The 17,278-nt window shown below is 35.5% G+C and overlaps 3 protein-coding genes across 5 annotated transcripts; all 3 read right to left on the bottom strand.

Moving 5' to 3' along the window:
- Positions 1–45: 45 nt before the first annotated feature.
- LOC133700188 (chromatin remodeling protein EBS-like) lies at positions 46–4,124 on the bottom strand. 2 transcript variants are annotated; one of them, XM_062123732.1, is made up of 5 exons: positions 3,698–4,118; positions 3,176–3,518; positions 2,999–3,067; positions 1,824–1,962; positions 46–342 (listed from the first exon to the last, which is right to left on the bottom strand). In XM_062123732.1, exons 1-5 carry the CDS (start codon positions 3,795–3,797, stop codon positions 316–318), a joined length of 678 nt encoding a protein of 225 aa, XP_061979716.1. In that variant the 5' UTR covers positions 3,798–4,118; the 3' UTR covers positions 46–315. The 2 variants fall into 2 exon arrangements, with proteins under 2 accessions (XP_061979716.1, XP_061979715.1); XM_062123731.1 differs by lacking the exon at positions 46–342 and adding an exon at positions 805–1,225 and having other exon boundaries at positions 3,698–4,124.
- Positions 4,125–5,081: 957 nt separating this feature from the next.
- On the bottom strand, positions 5,082–9,295 carry LOC133698600 (uncharacterized). 2 transcript variants are annotated; one of them, XM_062121580.1, is made up of 9 exons: positions 9,124–9,295; positions 8,719–8,889; positions 8,574–8,635; positions 8,254–8,380; positions 7,248–7,396; positions 6,832–6,939; positions 6,605–6,724; positions 5,992–6,165; positions 5,082–5,504 (listed from the first exon to the last, which is right to left on the bottom strand). In XM_062121580.1, the coding sequence occupies exons 2-9, from the start codon at positions 8,828–8,830 to the stop codon at positions 5,403–5,405; spliced, it is 954 nt and encodes a 317-aa protein (XP_061977564.1). In that variant the 5' UTR covers positions 8,831–8,889; positions 9,124–9,295; the 3' UTR covers positions 5,082–5,402. The 2 variants fall into 2 exon arrangements, with proteins under 2 accessions (XP_061977564.1, XP_061977563.1); XM_062121579.1 differs by having other exon boundaries at positions 8,719–8,897.
- Positions 9,296–11,515: 2,220 nt separating this feature from the next.
- Positions 11,516–16,630, bottom strand: LOC133698839 (homeobox protein SBH1-like). The gene is made up of 4 exons (XM_062121927.1): positions 15,383–16,630; positions 14,713–14,956; positions 12,403–12,647; positions 11,516–11,975 (listed from the first exon to the last, which is right to left on the bottom strand). Exons 1-4 carry the CDS (start codon positions 15,797–15,799, stop codon positions 11,772–11,774), a joined length of 1,110 nt encoding a protein of 369 aa, XP_061977911.1. The 5' UTR covers positions 15,800–16,630; the 3' UTR covers positions 11,516–11,771.
- Positions 16,631–17,278: the final 648 nt, after the last annotated feature.

Here is a 17,278-nt window from a genome sequence, read left to right on the forward strand (position 1 = left end):
CCATTGGCATAAATGGTGTTCGCTGTCTTGGCTTCACGAAAGGAATACCAGAAACCCGGAATGTCTACTCCATGCATTAGGTTTGATGTCAAAAAACATCCAAAATGAAACCTTTTTCAGGGTAGATTTATGAAAACTTAACCTAGCATAACTTACATATTCCACAAGACAAAAACACATGAAACTACTGACAGCCCAGTTTGAGCAAAGCACACCACGGTCATTTGGAATATACATCACACACCAACAATCTACAAGCTAAACCTGCAAGAAGATTTAGGTCTCCCTGTGCAATCACTGACCTACTAACTGCACTCATCTCTTCCGGCGCTTGTTTTCTACCTGTAAAGTTCGGAGACTTCAATAGGCATTCATTTCATAGAAAAATAAAGAGGGGAAAACATGTATGAGTGTTTTTGGAGAAAGACAGAAAACCATCCATCCATTGACGAAAGAAATCCCTTGGCATAGACAAATAACTTAATTCCAATAAATAATGAAGAACAATGAAAGTTGTTTTAGGATGATGGCAGTAAGAAATTGGAAGTGACTGCACACAAAATTTCACCAAACCAATTGTCAATGGATTACATTTACAAAACCAAATGAAATAGTCATAATCTGGCTCAATTTTATTGACATGCCAAAAAAGAAAAAGAAAAATGAGGACAACAAGAAGTTGATATTTCCAACTAACTATATCATCAAATCCAATTTTTTTTTTCCCAAATAACTCTGCCACAGAAGAGAATGTGTTTTCAAACAGGAATGTTAGAACCTAAAAAGAATCAACAAGCAGCAGTATTAAGCATATAAGGGATCAAATTTGGTAAAATATATCACTTTGGATCCTGATATAATGGCAGACCAAACCTCTAAATATAGTCTGTAACCACGGACCCAGATTTGGATCTATAGTTCAGGATTTCTCTCATACATTGATCGATTGAACAGAGCAATGAATATAAAAATCTATATCAAACAACTTCCAACATTTGCACAACCCCAGCATGGTCCACTACATCACATCAATTAAGATGAAGAGGACATCATAGGACCCAAATCCATCTTATCCAAGCAACTTGATACAATAACTCAAATTTTCAAATGGTGATGTGTGCATCAAAGTTGCAATCTTCTAAGCATTATAAGCCAACCAACTCTCCATATTCCAGAAGAAGAAGATAAGGGATCAGGAAACAGTGTAGAAGTGAAAATGGTATTCCTAGTGTAGCACAAACCATGGAGCTATATAAGAGCAAGATATCTTCTAACACAAGGTAATAGAAATATAATGCCTTGATTGGTCAAAGGCCATAACAAGTAAAACTCAAGAAAGACAAATAAATAAACATAAGCAAGAAGCCAAAGTGCTGTGTGGAATATTTGGATCATGCTTATTGCAGGTTAAAAAAAAATTTGCATTCAAGATCAGCAAACCACCATGACAAAGCTACAGCGCAAACTCGTATTCAGTTACACGCATGAAAGCAGCAGTGCATCCTACAAATGTATCATTTTACACCAGCTAAATATTCAGTAGATTTTAGCCAAAAGGATGGTTGATGCCATAATGGTAATGGAAACTCATGTATTACTTATCCACACCATACGTCCAGCATTAGAGGCATCAAAACACTAATACAACAACCTACTCCACACAAAAGTTGGTGTGTTAATGAATCATGTTAACTTCTAGCATCGCAATCAAAAAATTGTCACAGAAAACGAGCTCATAGCATGTCATGCACAGTAAATGGAGTACATTAAGGCCATAAAAAAGATTCTCCAGAAAAAGGGAAACAGGATATGAGAAGTCTCACCTTGACATCAGTAACTGATGACACTGAAAACCCATTTTGTGATCTTTTGACATCATCATCAGATGCACATTCAGAACACACAAAGTGATCCAATTTTTTTGCCTCTTCAATTGTCATGTCCACACAAGCAGGATGATACCTACAAATAACATGAGATGCGTAACTATAAAAGTAGATGGCTGAACCTTTTTTTAGCACCGCTATCACATGTGCACATATATATACAATTCCCTGGCTATTCACAACGCCTCCAAAAGGCCTTCATGTGTCGCAGACAAAGATACTCATCCACTCTGAGTTGGTCACTATTAAACAATAAGGGACAAGAAATATTCCGTTCCTTTCAGCATAGCAAGATAACAGATTGATGTGCATAAGCATACAGGCATAATTATCTCCTGCCGTTCAAGCTATATCCAGAAGGCCTGAATTTGGGAGTATAACAAGGAGACTTACATTCACTATGGGTTAGTAAGCACTAGACAATGCACGACCAAGAACAATGTGTTTCTTTTACTCATGGGTGAGTCAGAGTTTAAAAGCAACAGAACTATGACGTTTAAGATGTAGCTAAGAGCATAAAACCCCATATAAATAATAATGATCTTATATGGAAAAAGGGCAAACAAGAAAGATCACACTTTGATAAGTGTTCTTGACTTAACTCACCATATAAAATAGTCTTGAACAGCAAACACATAAGGTCTCAGAATGATACAAATATCATTAAAAAAAAACAACTAGAATAACCACCCACTAAAGTCCAGATTCATGACCTCAATGGCAAAAGAGGACAGAGGGAAGATAACTCTCTTGATGGGATCAAGCTATCAGCTAAAATAACAGTCAGCACTCACACATCCAGCAACACAATTGTTTCTTTCCAATCCTTGAGCTTCTTTATCTGTTTAAGATTCAAAATAATAGCTGAGAAGTTCACCTACAAAACTCACTTTTCTTTAATCGGTGAGCTTTCTTTTGGAAAAAGGTTTGAGTGGCAGTACTTAGCTCCTTTGCCTTGGGACACAAAATTTCACCTTTTTTTTCAGTTTTAACTTCTTATAAATTACATTTCCCAGATGTTTAGTCTGACACAACCTTGGAGAGAACTAACAGACTAAATAACCAAAAAGAGAAAACAAAATCAACACACAACCACAAGAAAGCAACATTACCAGTCCTTGCAACCCTCACATTGCACCATAAGATCATCTGGGTTATATGGCATCTCACATTTGCAATACCTTCAAAATCAGAAACCAATTCAACCTCAATCAAACAACAATACACTAACCAAACATAAAACACATTCCAACATACTCAACTCTAAACCATACTGAAAAGATACTCACACAGCAACACGGTCCGGAGTGAAACCTCCAGTAGCAGCCTTATACTCAAACCTGCAATAATAATCCTCAGCTCCAACATTTTCAAGCTTGGTATAGTTCTTAAAAGAGTGAACTATGCACTTCCCTTCAATAGTGTGAGCACTTTGCACATCATAATGATCTGATAAGAACAACTCTTTCGCTCCATGAAACTGCCTGCGCCCTCCTAAAGACTCTTCTGGCCTATAGTACCATCTCACTCTAACCTTCACATTGCTTCTACTGTCAGCCTCCATCCCCTCAATTCTTGCCACGTATGAAGGCCTACCAGTATCAGATGGTCTCATCATTACACAATCCCCCACTACATAAAACACCAACAAACACGCAAAAAGATCAAACCTTTACAACAACCAATTATCAAAAACATCAAAAAGACAACAACCCATTAAAAAAAAACCAGAAAACAGACAACAAAAATCAGAACTTTACTGTACCCAGATAAAGATTAAGTGCAAAAATGCATTTTGATAATGTTATTACCTCTGACAACTTTGGTAGTGCCGCGAATTGTGTAGGAGTCAAGGTCCCTCTTGCCTGTTTTAGGCTTGGAGATGAGGCCTCCTGGTCTGGTTTTAGCCATGGAAGCTTAAACCCTTAAGTGTATCCTCTACTTGAAAGTGATGGAGTGGGATTTTGGGAGAAACAGATAATGGGATTTTGGAGGGAGAGAAACCCTAGCTTCTTGACATTGAAGGGAGAGAGAAGACAACAGAAGACGATACTGTGACTCTTCACCTGTTACAGTGACTTCTCTTTTTTTTTTTTTTTTAATATGTGAATATGTCAGCTTAATCAATGACTAACAGTTTAGTTTAGCTGGAATAACATGGTTTTTGATTTGGTTAAGTTGGTTTGGCTAATGGGGTGTTGCCATGTAACCTAGTTCGTGTAATGTCGGATTGATTGCGTCTTCTCTGAGTCTTCGTCCATCTCCCATGTAATGTAACGGTAATAAATGTGCGGTAGTTTAGCCATTTTGTCCTAACACTGTTCATCTCTCGGAATATTTTTTAATATATATAAGATAAATTTTTTTATATTTTATTTTAATACCTTTCCATATTTCATGGTGTAATCTTTATAAAAACATTGAGCATGAAAATTTATTACTCACTCTTACTGAAATAATACAAATAAGTTCATAAAAGTAAGTTGAATTAAAAAAATATTAATTTATTATTTTTTCACCCTATAATTACATCAAATTAAATCAAATCAAATATTTGATGATGAATATTTATCCCTAGTTAAATACACATTTGATAATAAGATATAGATGACTTTACAAAATTTGATTTAAATTAAAAAAATATTAATTTAATATTTTGATAAAACAACCCATTTGAATTAAAAACACTTTAATCTGATTTTTTTTTTCAAATGTTCTAGATAATTTTGACGTTTTAAAACTTCGATATTTTTTTTAATATGAACAAATCTTAAAAAAGGCTTTCAAACCAAATATAAAGGTATTCAACTTGAAAGTCTTTTGCTTGACAATTTTGGGATTCTAATGGCCACAGTCATCTTGACTTGGTTAGGATAAATTTTTTCCAATTTGCAGTTGCAGAGACATCTTGTCTTTGCAATAGAACAAATCCCAAAGGTGTGAACTTCAGCCAAAAGAAGCATATTGAGCTTTACGCACCCTCAACATGTACGATATGTCCAGATCACATGCCCACAATTCACGATGTGAAACTGACCTGGCAGCCAATCTTTTTCAACTCTTAGCCTTGTGTTATTGACCTGACAATGGTAATTGTTTTGCCAGGCTATAACTTCATCGGTACACATAATCCCGAGTGGGATTCCATGTGGCATTGGGTGTCACTTCAACCTCAACAAATCTCACACCATCAAATGCCAAATTGCATCTTGAAATACACGTTTCAGAAAAGTTAATCAACAAATGGATAAAATCTAGAGCAATGTCTTCAATTACCGATGCACAATTTGCCAAGCCATGTTCCAAAAACAAAGTGGCCATGCCAATGTTTGAAGTCCACCAAAACTCAACTATAAAAATTCCCAAGTCGAAGACAGCTAGCATTCATGGACTGGGCATCTTGGACACGTATTTGCATCTTAAAACAAAAACAAAACAGACATGAGTTATTTTGGTCGGAGAACGAAGGATTCCTAATGGAGCAGAGCATACAGTACAAACTACATCGTGTACGTCTCATCGTTTGATTGGAGTGTGCATCCGCTCAACAATTTTGTTTACGGCATCACGGGACATCACCAAGGTATCGTGCTGCAGGATGCTATACACATTTAGACCCTGCAAAAACAGAAAACAAGAAAAGAATTGATAGTGAGTCTTTCCCATAAATAACTGATCCAAACATCTAGAATAGAAATCTTTGGCATGAAGAATAATTCAAAAATTAAAGTGGCTTGAAAATACCATCGGCTAGAAAAGAGGGTGCATAACAACAATTGATACGCACTATCATCTATAGGGTAAGAAAAATAAATCAACGAGCAGTTTTTAAATGAAAGAAAACATTTCAATGACCAAACTGCATTATACACAGCTAAGAATGAAAACAAAGCTATAAATGAAGCTTACAGCCAGAAATCATAATATAAGGGTTTGGTAAAAACCAGAAATGATGTATTGATTAGATTATTTGTAATTCACTGCTCCCTTGCAAGTAAGAGCTGTCAAATTGCATTCCCAAAGATGAAATTTGACTGAACTTCAACCGATCAGTACCAAATTCAGAGAATTCATGGAAAGGAACAAGGATAGAACCACAACTTACAATCGATGGTAGTAAGTTTACATAATGTAGATTCTGTGTTGCTAACTTCAGCTTCTCATTAACGGGGCCACCATCCACCACCAGTAATTTCTTGGTGTTCTCCATTTCAATGACATAGTTCACAATATTCTTGGTTTTATGCGTCGGCACCTCCAAATCCTCAAAAACCAGAAGCTGTGCATTCAAAAATTCAATTAAGATTACTGCTCAGTAAATGCAAAAGGTTTAAACAGTTAGAAACTACTGTGAATATCAATTATGAGTGAAAGAAGAGAAGGTGTTGTTAGCATTGCAGGCAATTGAAATCAAGAGTAACCACAATAATTCAAATCAACAGCAACCAACCCAAACAAGGCCAGGGGATGCCAAAGATAATGATGACAAAAAAGAGCCAAGATCTTCCCCAGGGCGTAAGTTAATGATGCATTGTGTAATATTAAGATGAAGAGCCTAATGTGCCAGACTATGAACACATTAAACCAAATAAATCCCATATAACCTGCTTATAGGTGGGGACATATTTGGTAACTACACATGCCGCTTAAAAGAAATTCTGGCCTTTCAAAGACAGGCCTATGTATAATCAAAGATTTGGAGACAGAGAGAGGCATGCCTTTCCTTCTGCTGCACGAGCTGTCAAAGCAATCTTCAGTCCCAAACGCCTCACCTTCTTGTTTAATTTAAAAGCATGACTTCGTGGTTTAGGGCCATGCATAACAGCACCACCTCTAAACTGTTACAGAATCATTAAAGTTAGGCCCACCTAATATATATTCAAGATACAGCAGCATTGATAATCAATTAAACCAATTATCAACGAGGACAAAATAGGCTCTATACCTGGGGTCCACGCAACGTTCCATGTCTTGCTCGGCCAGTGCCCTTTTGTCTATATGGCTTTCTGCCGGTCCCACTAACCTCACTGATTGTTTTTGTTGAATGTGTTCCCTGTTGACAACACAATTGATATTAGTATCAGAGGTATCCATTTTATAAAGATGAAGTCCTAACATGCAGGCTGCAGATTTTTTTCAAGAACATGAAAGTTAATCCAATTTAGGAAAACAACAGTCGTCACAGTTCATGACACATATCAGATAAAATCTAGCAAGTCATCAGACAGTGTTTCTCAATAAGCAAACCCAACAGGTTTTATCAATGATATGGTTGGGAATACTGTTGTACGTTTTTCAAAATCCATTACTGTTATAGAGTTACAAGCTTCGAAGATTTAAAGAATGGTGGTTTGAGACTACCTGTTGTCGTTTTGCAAGCTGCCATCGCACAACACGGTGAATAATATCCTTCCTGATAGGGACATCAAAAACATCACCAGCCAAAACCATTAAACCCTTGTCCTCATTGTGAAAATTTGTCACTGGAATTACCAGGTCCTGATAAAGTCCTGTATCACAACATCATGTCAATATAATATGCCTGAGTTGTAATCATTAAAAAACCAAGAAAAATGGAAATTCAGTGCAATTAAGCCTTAAGCAGTGAATCAATAGGCCAAATAAGGAAAATCTCACACTTTTAAATATTCTGGGAAAGAATAGAACTAAACTGTATTTACAAGGTCTAAACTGTATTTACAAGGTCTAAATCACACCCAAGAGTCGAACCTCAGGTATGCAATGTCAACAGCAGGAAAAGTAAACTTCTATTGGATTGGATTTGCATGATAGCACACATTCCAAGAAAAAGATTAAATAAATCCTATCACACACAACACTAGGTGAAGTGGCAGAAGGAAAAAAATCTTGAAAAAGAGTTAGAATCAGCTTAAGTATGTGATAGCTTTTCTTTTAACTCTTCTTTGTAACTTCAACAGGGTTGAAGTGGTAACCGTTAGCACAAATCTAATGTAAGATGGAACTGTTTATGAACTGAGGTCAAACCATTCTTCCTACCTTTTCTTTTCTTTTCATTAAATCAGGAAACATCCAGCTAAAAGATCAATCTGGAGAAATTGCTAGCTAGTAGTATAACTAGACTTCCCAACTAACTGTCTAAGATTTCATAATGGCAACCACACCAAAAAAGTTGACAACAGAACAAAACTAAGTTTTTGGTTCGAGTATCTTTTCATCGGCAAGTTCCAAAAACAAATGTTATGATCTCAATTACCCTTCAATAACCTAAAATATGGGGAGAGGGGCTAACCTCATTTAACTAAATGTAGATAAATGCAAAACAACTGCAAAACTAATAAATGCATTGTCATACAAGAAAATTCTCAGCTCTCTTCCTAGTTTGTACCTATCTCACGTTGTGGTGTTACCACATTCTTTGCAGATAATAAATCAGAAGGAAATGATCCATCAGTAGATTCAGAAGTCACATTGGATGTCGAAAGCCTCCGGTGAACAAGGGAAGATACTGCACCCTGCATTATAACGTGATATACCATCAGCTCATAAGTTCATTTCCAATGCAAGAACAAAACACAAGGTCATCTATCAGTCAAAGTAGACCCAAATAGAGTTCGACAAGCTGCATATAAATAACCCACACCCTAAAAGTTCAGAATTGATGTGCAAGAAGAAAGAAGGAAAAAATTACGCTTAATGTGTACGTACCTTGATAAAGCTAGAGGATTCTGCAGAAAATAAGCAATCCCCAGAAACGTGTCCATACAAATCTGTTACAATAAATTCAAGCAAAAGCTAAAAATCTGAAGAAAAAAAAACCTCCAATCAATTCCAGTAAAGCAAGTTCCTTTACCATGAGAAGCTCGAAATGACTGACTGGTAAGACTAGAAGAATCACCACAGCGACCAAACCCAGACAAGGACCCAAAAGAACGCAAAACCCTTCTCGAAATCGACAAAGCCATAACTCCTACTGACTAGAAAAAATAGCCCCACTGATCCAAGTAAACCAACGCCAGGTCACCTGTTCATCTATCAATCAAAAAGTTCAGATTTTTCATCGTTTTTTACTACTAATAAACAAAACTATTGAAACACAAATTGAGTTATTAACCATCAATTATGACACGATGATAAAATTCCAAAATTCCATAAAGGAATTGAAAGAAATATTAATGAATGCAAGGAGTTTGATAAAATGCTTCAGATAAAGAATACAAAAGTAACTTAAGATCCGTTGAGTTAGAAAGAAGAGTACCTCGATACGGAACCCTGAATGTTGAAATGAGGCCGGTGATTAACAGCAGTCGATCCTCCTCCAGCCGGAGAGGTTAATTTTTGGAGAAAGGAGGCACTATGAGAGTGGGCGAGAGAAGAGGACAGAGCAAAACCCCAGAGGCTGGTTTCCCGTGGGGTTTAATAAGCAACCAGGTGCTGGAGAAGGCTAAATTGTAAAACACCCCTGAACAAAAACTTCTCGACTTCCCACCCTGAACTTTATGAGTTTTTTTAATTCGCCCCTTTTGTTAGGGTTCAATTAAGAAAATGTCTAAAAAACCCATAATTATCCATTTAATTCCTCTCTCCTTCTTTGCCAATAACAAATTATATGCATATATATATGAAAATAAATATTCAAATTTCTTGTTTTACTTAAATATTATCATTAGTTAGTAAACACAAAAATCGATTCAAACCAAACTAAAATTTAATTTTTAAAATACAAATTCATATGTAAAATCAATATTCAAAACATAAAATAAAGAAAGAGGATGAAATGGTTTTTTTAGAAAAGAGTTTTTTTTTTCAATTGGAGTTTTTAAAGATAGATTTAATTGGGATTTTCAATTTAAGTTTCTTGTACGGCTTCATCAGCTATTTTGTTTTTTTATATAGTTTAGATGTGTTTGATATTATAGTAAATTTATGTGGTTATTATTTGAAAAAATAAAATTTAAAAAAACTAAAAATTATAGTTTTTATAATCAAGATTTTTTAAAAAACATTTAGTAGAATCTACGTAAAATACTATTGCTTGTTGATTAACCACACAATTCCAAATATACAGTTAGGATAGATTAAATATGGACCGCACTGCATTATAAAAAATAAATGGAGCATAAGTGGATAAAAATAGCATATGAATATGAGTTTTTTTTCACTTCATATCATAAAGTACTCTAAGTATGGTTTATTTACATTAGTTTTCCAAACATCTTGAATGGAAATCGCAGGTTGATACGTAGTTTTTAAGATTCAATATTAGTATTAACTTCAATATTTTTATATGTTAATTTGGACTGTTTATTGAAATTACTGAAATTTTTTTTATATATAATTTTATTTCAAGGGAAATTTTGAATATGAGAGTTGATGATAATGTTACGATGAGAGTTTAGAAAAATTATGTTGTAATTAAATATAATCAAATTCAAGATATTTTTTTATTTCAAATATATTTATTTTCATTTACTAAATGATAATTAATTTGTACTATATAGGTTGCGTGATTTTTTATATGAGACAAAAAAAAACCCAAAAAAATATGGGGATAGGGTTGGAGAAGAATTACTTAAATGTTACTGCTAACACACCAATGACATTAAAAATGGTATTATTTCGGTAATATTTTATATTTATTGATGAATATATCAATAAAATAAAGTGAGTAAATTTTTTTTAATGCACTTTGTCTATCTGTAAATTCTTTGGTGTATTTATTATTAACAGGTTCACTAACAATCTATAAATTAGTAACGAAAGTTTTTCAATGAACTATTTTCATTTATAATTCTGTTGGTAACATATAAGCTATTAGTGTAAATACCAATAAATTTTTTTATCAATAAAACTATTAAATATGATAATCTACTATTATTCTTTATTTTTATTACTGCAGGGCTAAATGAGATAATAGAGGAAAAATTGAAGTTAAGTTCTAACGTGAGTTATATAGTTATGTTTTTAAAAGAATTTAAATGGTGGTGGATAAAAACCATTTTTTAAAAAAAACTTGTATTTTATTTTTATAATTTAATTGCATAATAAAATGCAATTTTCTATTTAATGAATTAGATGTTAGAATTAAATAAGCAGAAGATATTTTATAGAAAAAGAGAGATAAGTTAAAGAAAAACTCTTTCTTTTCAAATATTTTCCCCATTTTTAAACTCCACCTTTATTTATTCCTATATTTTTTTTCGGTATCAATGAGATTTAATAGTTAAAATACTATTATATTCTTGTAAAAATAAAAATATAAGTACAATCTTCAAAAAATATATTTATTACAAGAGGTAACCACGAACCCGAATGTAACTACTCTCATCTTTGCAAAAATAAAATACAAGAATATTCAAGTAAGAATCAAAAATAAAATACAAGAATATTCAAGTAAGAATCAAAAATAAAAATATTCTTTGTCTGTGTACATCAAACTTTCAATAAATAACTCTCCACTTGATATTCTCTACATGCAACAAATTACTTCATAATCAAAGTTCCTTATATATTAAATATTCTAATTGTCTTGTTTACGAATTCCATGTATTAAATTGTCTTAATTTGTTTGTTAATTCTATATACTTGTCGTTATAACTAGATAATAAGCTAGGAGGAATTGAAAAAAAAAATAGCAGAAAAACATGATATGTAACCCCCAGAAAAATTAAAATTAAATTTGGCATTTTTTTATGCACTGCAAGTCTTAACCTAGCAGGAACTAGGCATCTGCTTAACGACACACTCCCGTCTAGAAAAAGAAACATGCTATACTGGATATAGATAAAGACGAGGTCAGGTTTAACAACATGCGGTTACATTAGATAGCCTCCGTATGCATGCCAGTACACAGCATACATAGGCATGTCAAGTGGAGTGATGATCAGTCACGTATCATGATGATCTTCAAAGCAGTGTGTGAGAGATGTCCATCGGGAAAGGATTGCCCAAAACATTATCCATGTAATAATGAGGATGGCCGGCATCCATCACCACAAACTGCATGTCTTCTGATGGTTTCCAGTGGCGTTTCCTTTGGTTAATGAACCAGTTGTTTATCTGCTTCTGATCCAGACCAGTGGACTCTGCGAGGGCCAGCTTCTGTGACTCCTGTTGATACAATGTCTCATCGCATAAAATAACTGAAAATTATATGAACTCAGAATGTTATGAAGCATGTGACCTGTTAATTATCTGGGAGCATAAGCAATTGTGTCGAACATAATTTGATCTCAAAAGCAAAATGATGCAGTGACTATTTGCTTCTGTGTTTCCAAAGAGTTGATTTACTTTTAGCACGCTCTTCAATAAAATTCCGTTCAGTGCCAAACAAACCAGATGGAAAAGGTTTGAAAAATCATCTAGCAGCTACGAAAAAGGTTTTTCTAAAAAACAATCAAGAAGTAATTATCAGAGGGGAACTAAGCAAGGGGCCGATTCAGCTCCACTTCAAGTTTTCTTGAAACACTTGCAGCACACAATATACTTTAAGCATCTGCGGTGCTATGACATGAAAAGCAACATGAAACGTGCATACCGATGGATATGGCCATTTGTGATGCCTGCTCCACCAATCCAGCAGCTGCTGCCTCGCTTCTTTGGGCAACTTCCCTTTCTTTCTCTTTTTCATGAACTCCTTCTTGAGACCGCCTAAATATCCACTGTACTTGCGTAGTAGCTGACCTTTCAATTCTTGATCTTCTGCTTGAGGATCTATGAATTTGTTATTCACATCAAGCTCTTCTTCGGATGATGCATTCCTATCATTGCCCTCGCCCCAAGCTGATGGAAACATAAACGGGTTAGCAGCTCATAATGCAATAAAATAACACGTGAAAGGTTACTGCAGCAACTAGCATCACTTATTTTTGCAGTACATCTACATTGACAGATACTAAAACAGCTTCATAACTGCCATTGCAACATACAAAACTTGATACTTTACCACCTATATATGAAACTATATAATAATTTGACTATCATCATGAAAATGGAGGGTAATGACATGTTTATATGAAACTATATAACAAGAATCTGTGCATTTGTCAATACTTACAGGCCAGCATTATCTGTACAAGCAGAACTAGAAAGACCAAAAAATCCTTTACGAGATGCATATCTTACTCTCTTATCACTTAGAACGGGGACGCCAACATAGAACAATGCACCATTTAACTCAGTAAAAAACCGCCTTATTAGACTGTTGGACATAAGCTTACACGGCCTTTGCATAGTGCTGTGTGAATCAATTGATGCAATGCATGACAGAAAGTACTGTAATATTTGAGCCGACATGATTTACTTCAATTCATATGACTTAGGTTACTTGGTATCATTTGGTCTCCAAGGCTATTTCCTTTAAAGAACTATATATGATATGATTATTCCTAACATGAATCCTTAACCAGATGTATACTAATGAGAGCTGTTATTAATTTGAACAATGGTGGATAGTAGTTGGGTAAGAAATTTTCGGTTGTTTTACAGAAATCTTTCATTGGAGAGAGACAACAACAACAACAACTCCCTTCAAGGCATGCAGGACTAGTCGACTGGATGAGCTTCCTCACAGCACCTACTTGTAGATGCTTCCCTCTTTATCCCAAAAGATAAGCAATGAAAAGTTTGACATGTGGACTATATTCTCATATCTATCCATAAGCTATGCCTAAAGACAACATTTAAAGAAGTCTAGTCCCTTGATTAATACATGGTTATCGTTACGGTTCATCATGAAAGAAGATGGGAAGATTGAGAATCAAAGTATGTGAACAAAAACCCTTAACGAGTAAAATAATTGAAGTACCCTACAGGTGCCCCTACTCCAATTCTAGTAATGCTTTTGACTTAGCAATGCAGAGAACTAAAATGGGTGTTAGAAGCTATCGAAATTCCATTAAATATACAACCGCAGGAGCATAAATCCCTCGATATTGGACAGTACAGCTCACTTCCATACCTCAGAAATCCATGCGGATCCAAATATCATCAAATGATCCATACCTGTACTTGTGCCCTTAGTTTCTTCAGATGATTAGATTCAATCCACCTGTCCATGCTCATGATCCAACGTATGAGAACTCAAAATCCTAGGGAACCCTAAGAATCTAAACAAAAATTAGAACCCCCTATGTCCTTCAGCTCAATAAACATAGCCCCATTTACAAAACTTCAAACCTCAAAACCTGCAATTTTCCATCTTATCAGCCAGTTGTATGAGGAGTTGTTTTCTATGAAGAATCTTCTATGCAATCAAGAATCTAGCGGCCAGACATCGAACTAGCAATCTCTAAAAGGCTTTTCAACCAAAAGTACTTAAATTGCATTGCAGAAACGAATATAAATATAAAAACCTAGTTTTATCAGCATCAACAATAGTACAACTACAATATTGATTGGAAAGAAATGTGACAGGCATTAACCAACACAGCAAGTAGAATTGACGAGAAACAAAATAAAATACACAAACACCAAGGAGAGAGCAAGTCAGGGAATATTTACTCTACCATCCCATCTATGTCCAGCAAGAAATACTGTCTTCTCTATGGTTACCCTACCACCTCAAAGTGTTCCATCTAGGGAAAGAGATTAAACTTAAAAACGTATAGACTGGGGAAAAAAGATACAAAGAATAGCACCCACTTTGGGAAACAGGCTCTCATATATTGTTAATCAATCCGCCTCGGAAACAAAAACATGCATGAATAACTGTTGGTCCTTCAATAAAAAAACAAATCCACAAAAAATAAAGAAGTCAATTATTTTTGGAGCTCAAAAGACACGAACACACATACCAAGAGAGAGAGGATGGGGAAGGGAGGGAGAGTGGGAGAGAGATTATGATCACCAGAATTTGGAGAGGAAAGAGTGAGGGCTCTGAATTGGCATTCGACCCTCTGAAGAAAAACCATGGCTTCCTTCAAGGGCTTAGAGAGTTCTTGCTCATACTTGGTCAGCATCTCACAGTAGGCCTCCATGAATTGGTCAAGGGCTGGATCTTCACCGATGCCGTCTGTATTTGCAGGGCCCATTGAGGCAGCAGATGCACAAGCTTCTTCAAGTCTAGCCACGACTTCAGGTGGTGCTCCAACCTGAAGAAATACTGACACATGTGAGCTATGTATGTGTCTATATATATATATATATATATATATATATGAAGGGTTGAAGGGAAGAAAAAAGAAGAAGTAATTGAGCTCCTGTCCCTATCATGTGGATTGCTTATAAGGGTTCTAACCCCCACTTTCTTGGCAACAGAATTTTTCTTGGATGCATCGAAAGAACACACGCACACAAAAAGGTTGAGAATTTGGGAAGATGTTGATCACTTCTTAGATCCATAATTACAAGAATTTTTGGAATGTATGAGGGCAACTGAGTTAATCTATTTCCCACAAGAAGAGGAGTTCTTTTACTGGACATGCATTAGAGAAATAACAAAAACAGGTATTTATGGGTTTGGGATGTTTAGTAATTAGTAGGGTTACTAGGGCTGAAAATCCAGTGTCTTTCTTCACCTTTTGACAATTAGCATAGGCAGCCAAGAGCCGATGGTAGTGAGGATGAGCCATAATTTTAGCCTTTACAGAAGTAGAACTACTACCACCATCATTGTTCTCCATGAAATAACACCCAGTCGCAGTGACAGTGTTGTTGTTGTGGTTGTGATCGTCAAGAATCATAGAAGAGCCACTAGCGCTATTATTAATACGGTTTTGACTTTGATAGTTGGTAGGAGGTAGAGGAAGGAATAAGGTATTTGATATTGATGAATCCCCCGCATTAACATGTTGTTGCTGATGGTGATGCTGATGAGCAGAAGATGAAGAAGACATTAGCGGCATCATCATCATAGGGCACAGTCCATTACTGCCGTCTCCAAAAGTCATCATAAGTGAAGGGGTACTTGAACAACCAGCACCACCTCCCTCCATTATCTCTCTCTCTCTCACTTACTATCTTATCTTTTTCCTAGTTGTTCTCTTGTGTGCCTTGCAACTTGGTAGTAGCAACTTGTGTAGATGTAGTAATAGCAGTACTAAAATTTAACACTCTCTCTCCCTCTCCCTCTCCCTCTCCCTGTTTCTTGTCTTCTCACCAACCTAGGCAAAATCTTATTTTCTTTTGCTCAAAAAGTGGGGTGTGGTATTAGTATTGTGCAGTGCTCTCCCGGGATTTATGCTATACAAAGAACACACGTATTACAGGGAAATCCTAAATAATGAGAGCAGCAGCAAGAAGCAGAAAAGGAGTCAGTATTTTGTTGTGTTCTTGTGAAGGATTTTGTTCAATCTTGGCAAGAGAGAGGTAGAATCTGTCTGCAGAAAAAAGACTGCAAAGATTTCCTTTGGAAAATGGGTGTTTTTTTCTTGCTGGATTTCTGGTCTTTAAACGAGGGAGGAAGAGCAGATTGCACAAGAGAGAGAGAGAGAAAGCAGCAGAGGTTGGTGGTGGGTTGATAGAGGGTAAAATGAAAGCAAATATTAGGGTGATCTCTGAGGCAGTGACCACAAACGTTACCTTCCCGATAAAAACTCAATTCTCTACCTCCCTTTTATCTTGCACTGCCACTGCCATTACTGTCAGAGAAAAGGAGAGAGAAAGCGAAAGTGTTTGTTTTTCTTCAATTTGTGAAAGAAGCAGAGAAAGAAATGACCGATCAAAACGAGGAAGCAAGAGAAACCAAGCAGGAAAACGTAGTGCAGTGTAGTGTTGTAAAAGGGAAGTGTCGAAGGGGCACGGATATCAACAGACTCCTACGCTACTGTCTCTCTCCCTCCCTCCCTCCCTCACAGTATCAGGAGATTGTAGAGTACTACAGAGTCTTTAATTTCATTTCATCTCTAAGATTTTGACTGAGGTGGGGGAGTTTTGATTGGAATCTGTCCACTCAGATAATTAATATTATCCCAAACTTAAATGTTGTTGTCCTCTTCCTTCCCCTTAACCCTAGAGACCCAAAAGGCAAAAACTTCAATCCTCCTACTCCTCGTCCTCCTTTCTTTTTTACTGTGACAGTGTGCCCGCTAGTCTTTCTTTTACGTTTTTGGTCACTATGTTTTTGCTACCTCTTCTTCTTCTTCACTGTTTTTTTGCTGCCATTACCTTCAACCTCTTCGGTGCCACGACTCTCGGCTGCTATATTATTTGTCACAAATCTTTTGCGAAGGGTCGTGATAATAGACTAAATGCGTGTTTAATATTATGATTAGTGTATATTTTATTTTAAAATAATTTTAATTCTTTTAATTTTTAACATTAACAAAATTATTTAAAAATATAAAAAATATTAATTTAATATTTTTTCAAAATAAACTACTTTCAATAAATAAAAATCGCTACACTCTCAGATAAGATCCGAGAGTGTTTGTAATACGATGCAAGGTATTATATAAGGTCTCAAAGTATTTGTA

Source organism: Populus nigra, chromosome 7 (assembly GCF_951802175.1).
Source record: "Populus nigra chromosome 7, ddPopNigr1.1, whole genome shotgun sequence".
Taxonomy (NCBI): Eukaryota; Viridiplantae; Streptophyta; class Magnoliopsida; order Malpighiales; family Salicaceae; genus Populus; species Populus nigra.

Excerpts from the sequence above, each read along its gene's own strand:
- LOC133700188 (XM_062123731.1), bottom strand. The coding sequence starts at position 3,797 with ATGGCTAAAACCAGACCAGGAGGCCTCATCTCCAAGCCTAAAACAGGC. Across the intron at positions 1,963-2,998 it reads TGTGAGGGTTGCAAGGACTG|GTATCATCCTGCTTGTGTGG; the intron begins GTAATGTTGCTT and ends TGTTATTTGTAG. Across the intron at positions 1,226-1,823 it reads CATCAGTTACTGATGTCAAG|GAATACCATTTTCACTTCTA; the intron begins GTGAGACTTCTC and ends GTGCTACACTAG.
- LOC133698600 (XM_062121580.1), bottom strand. The coding sequence starts at position 8,830 with ATGGCTTTGTCGATTTCGAGAAGGGTTTTGCGTTCTTTTGGGTCCTTG. Across the intron at positions 8,381-8,573 it reads AATCCTCTAGCTTTATCAAG|GGTGCAGTATCTTCCCTTGT; the intron begins GTACGTACACAT and ends GTTATAATGCAG. Across the intron at positions 6,166-6,604 it reads CTCGTGCAGCAGAAGGAAAG|CTTCTGGTTTTTGAGGATTT; the intron begins GCATGCCTCTCT and ends TTGAATGCACAG.
- LOC133698839 (XM_062121927.1), bottom strand. The coding sequence starts at position 15,799 with ATGGAGGGAGGTGGTGCTGGTTGTTCAAGTACCCCTTCACTTATGATG. Across the intron at positions 14,957-15,382 it reads CCTATGCTAATTGTCAAAAG|GTTGGAGCACCACCTGAAGT; the intron begins GTGAAGAAAGAC and ends GTATTTCTTCAG. Across the intron at positions 12,648-14,712 it reads TCTTTCCTCTCCAAATTCTG|CTTGGGGCGAGGGCAATGAT; the intron begins GTGATCATAATC and ends TGTTTCCATCAG.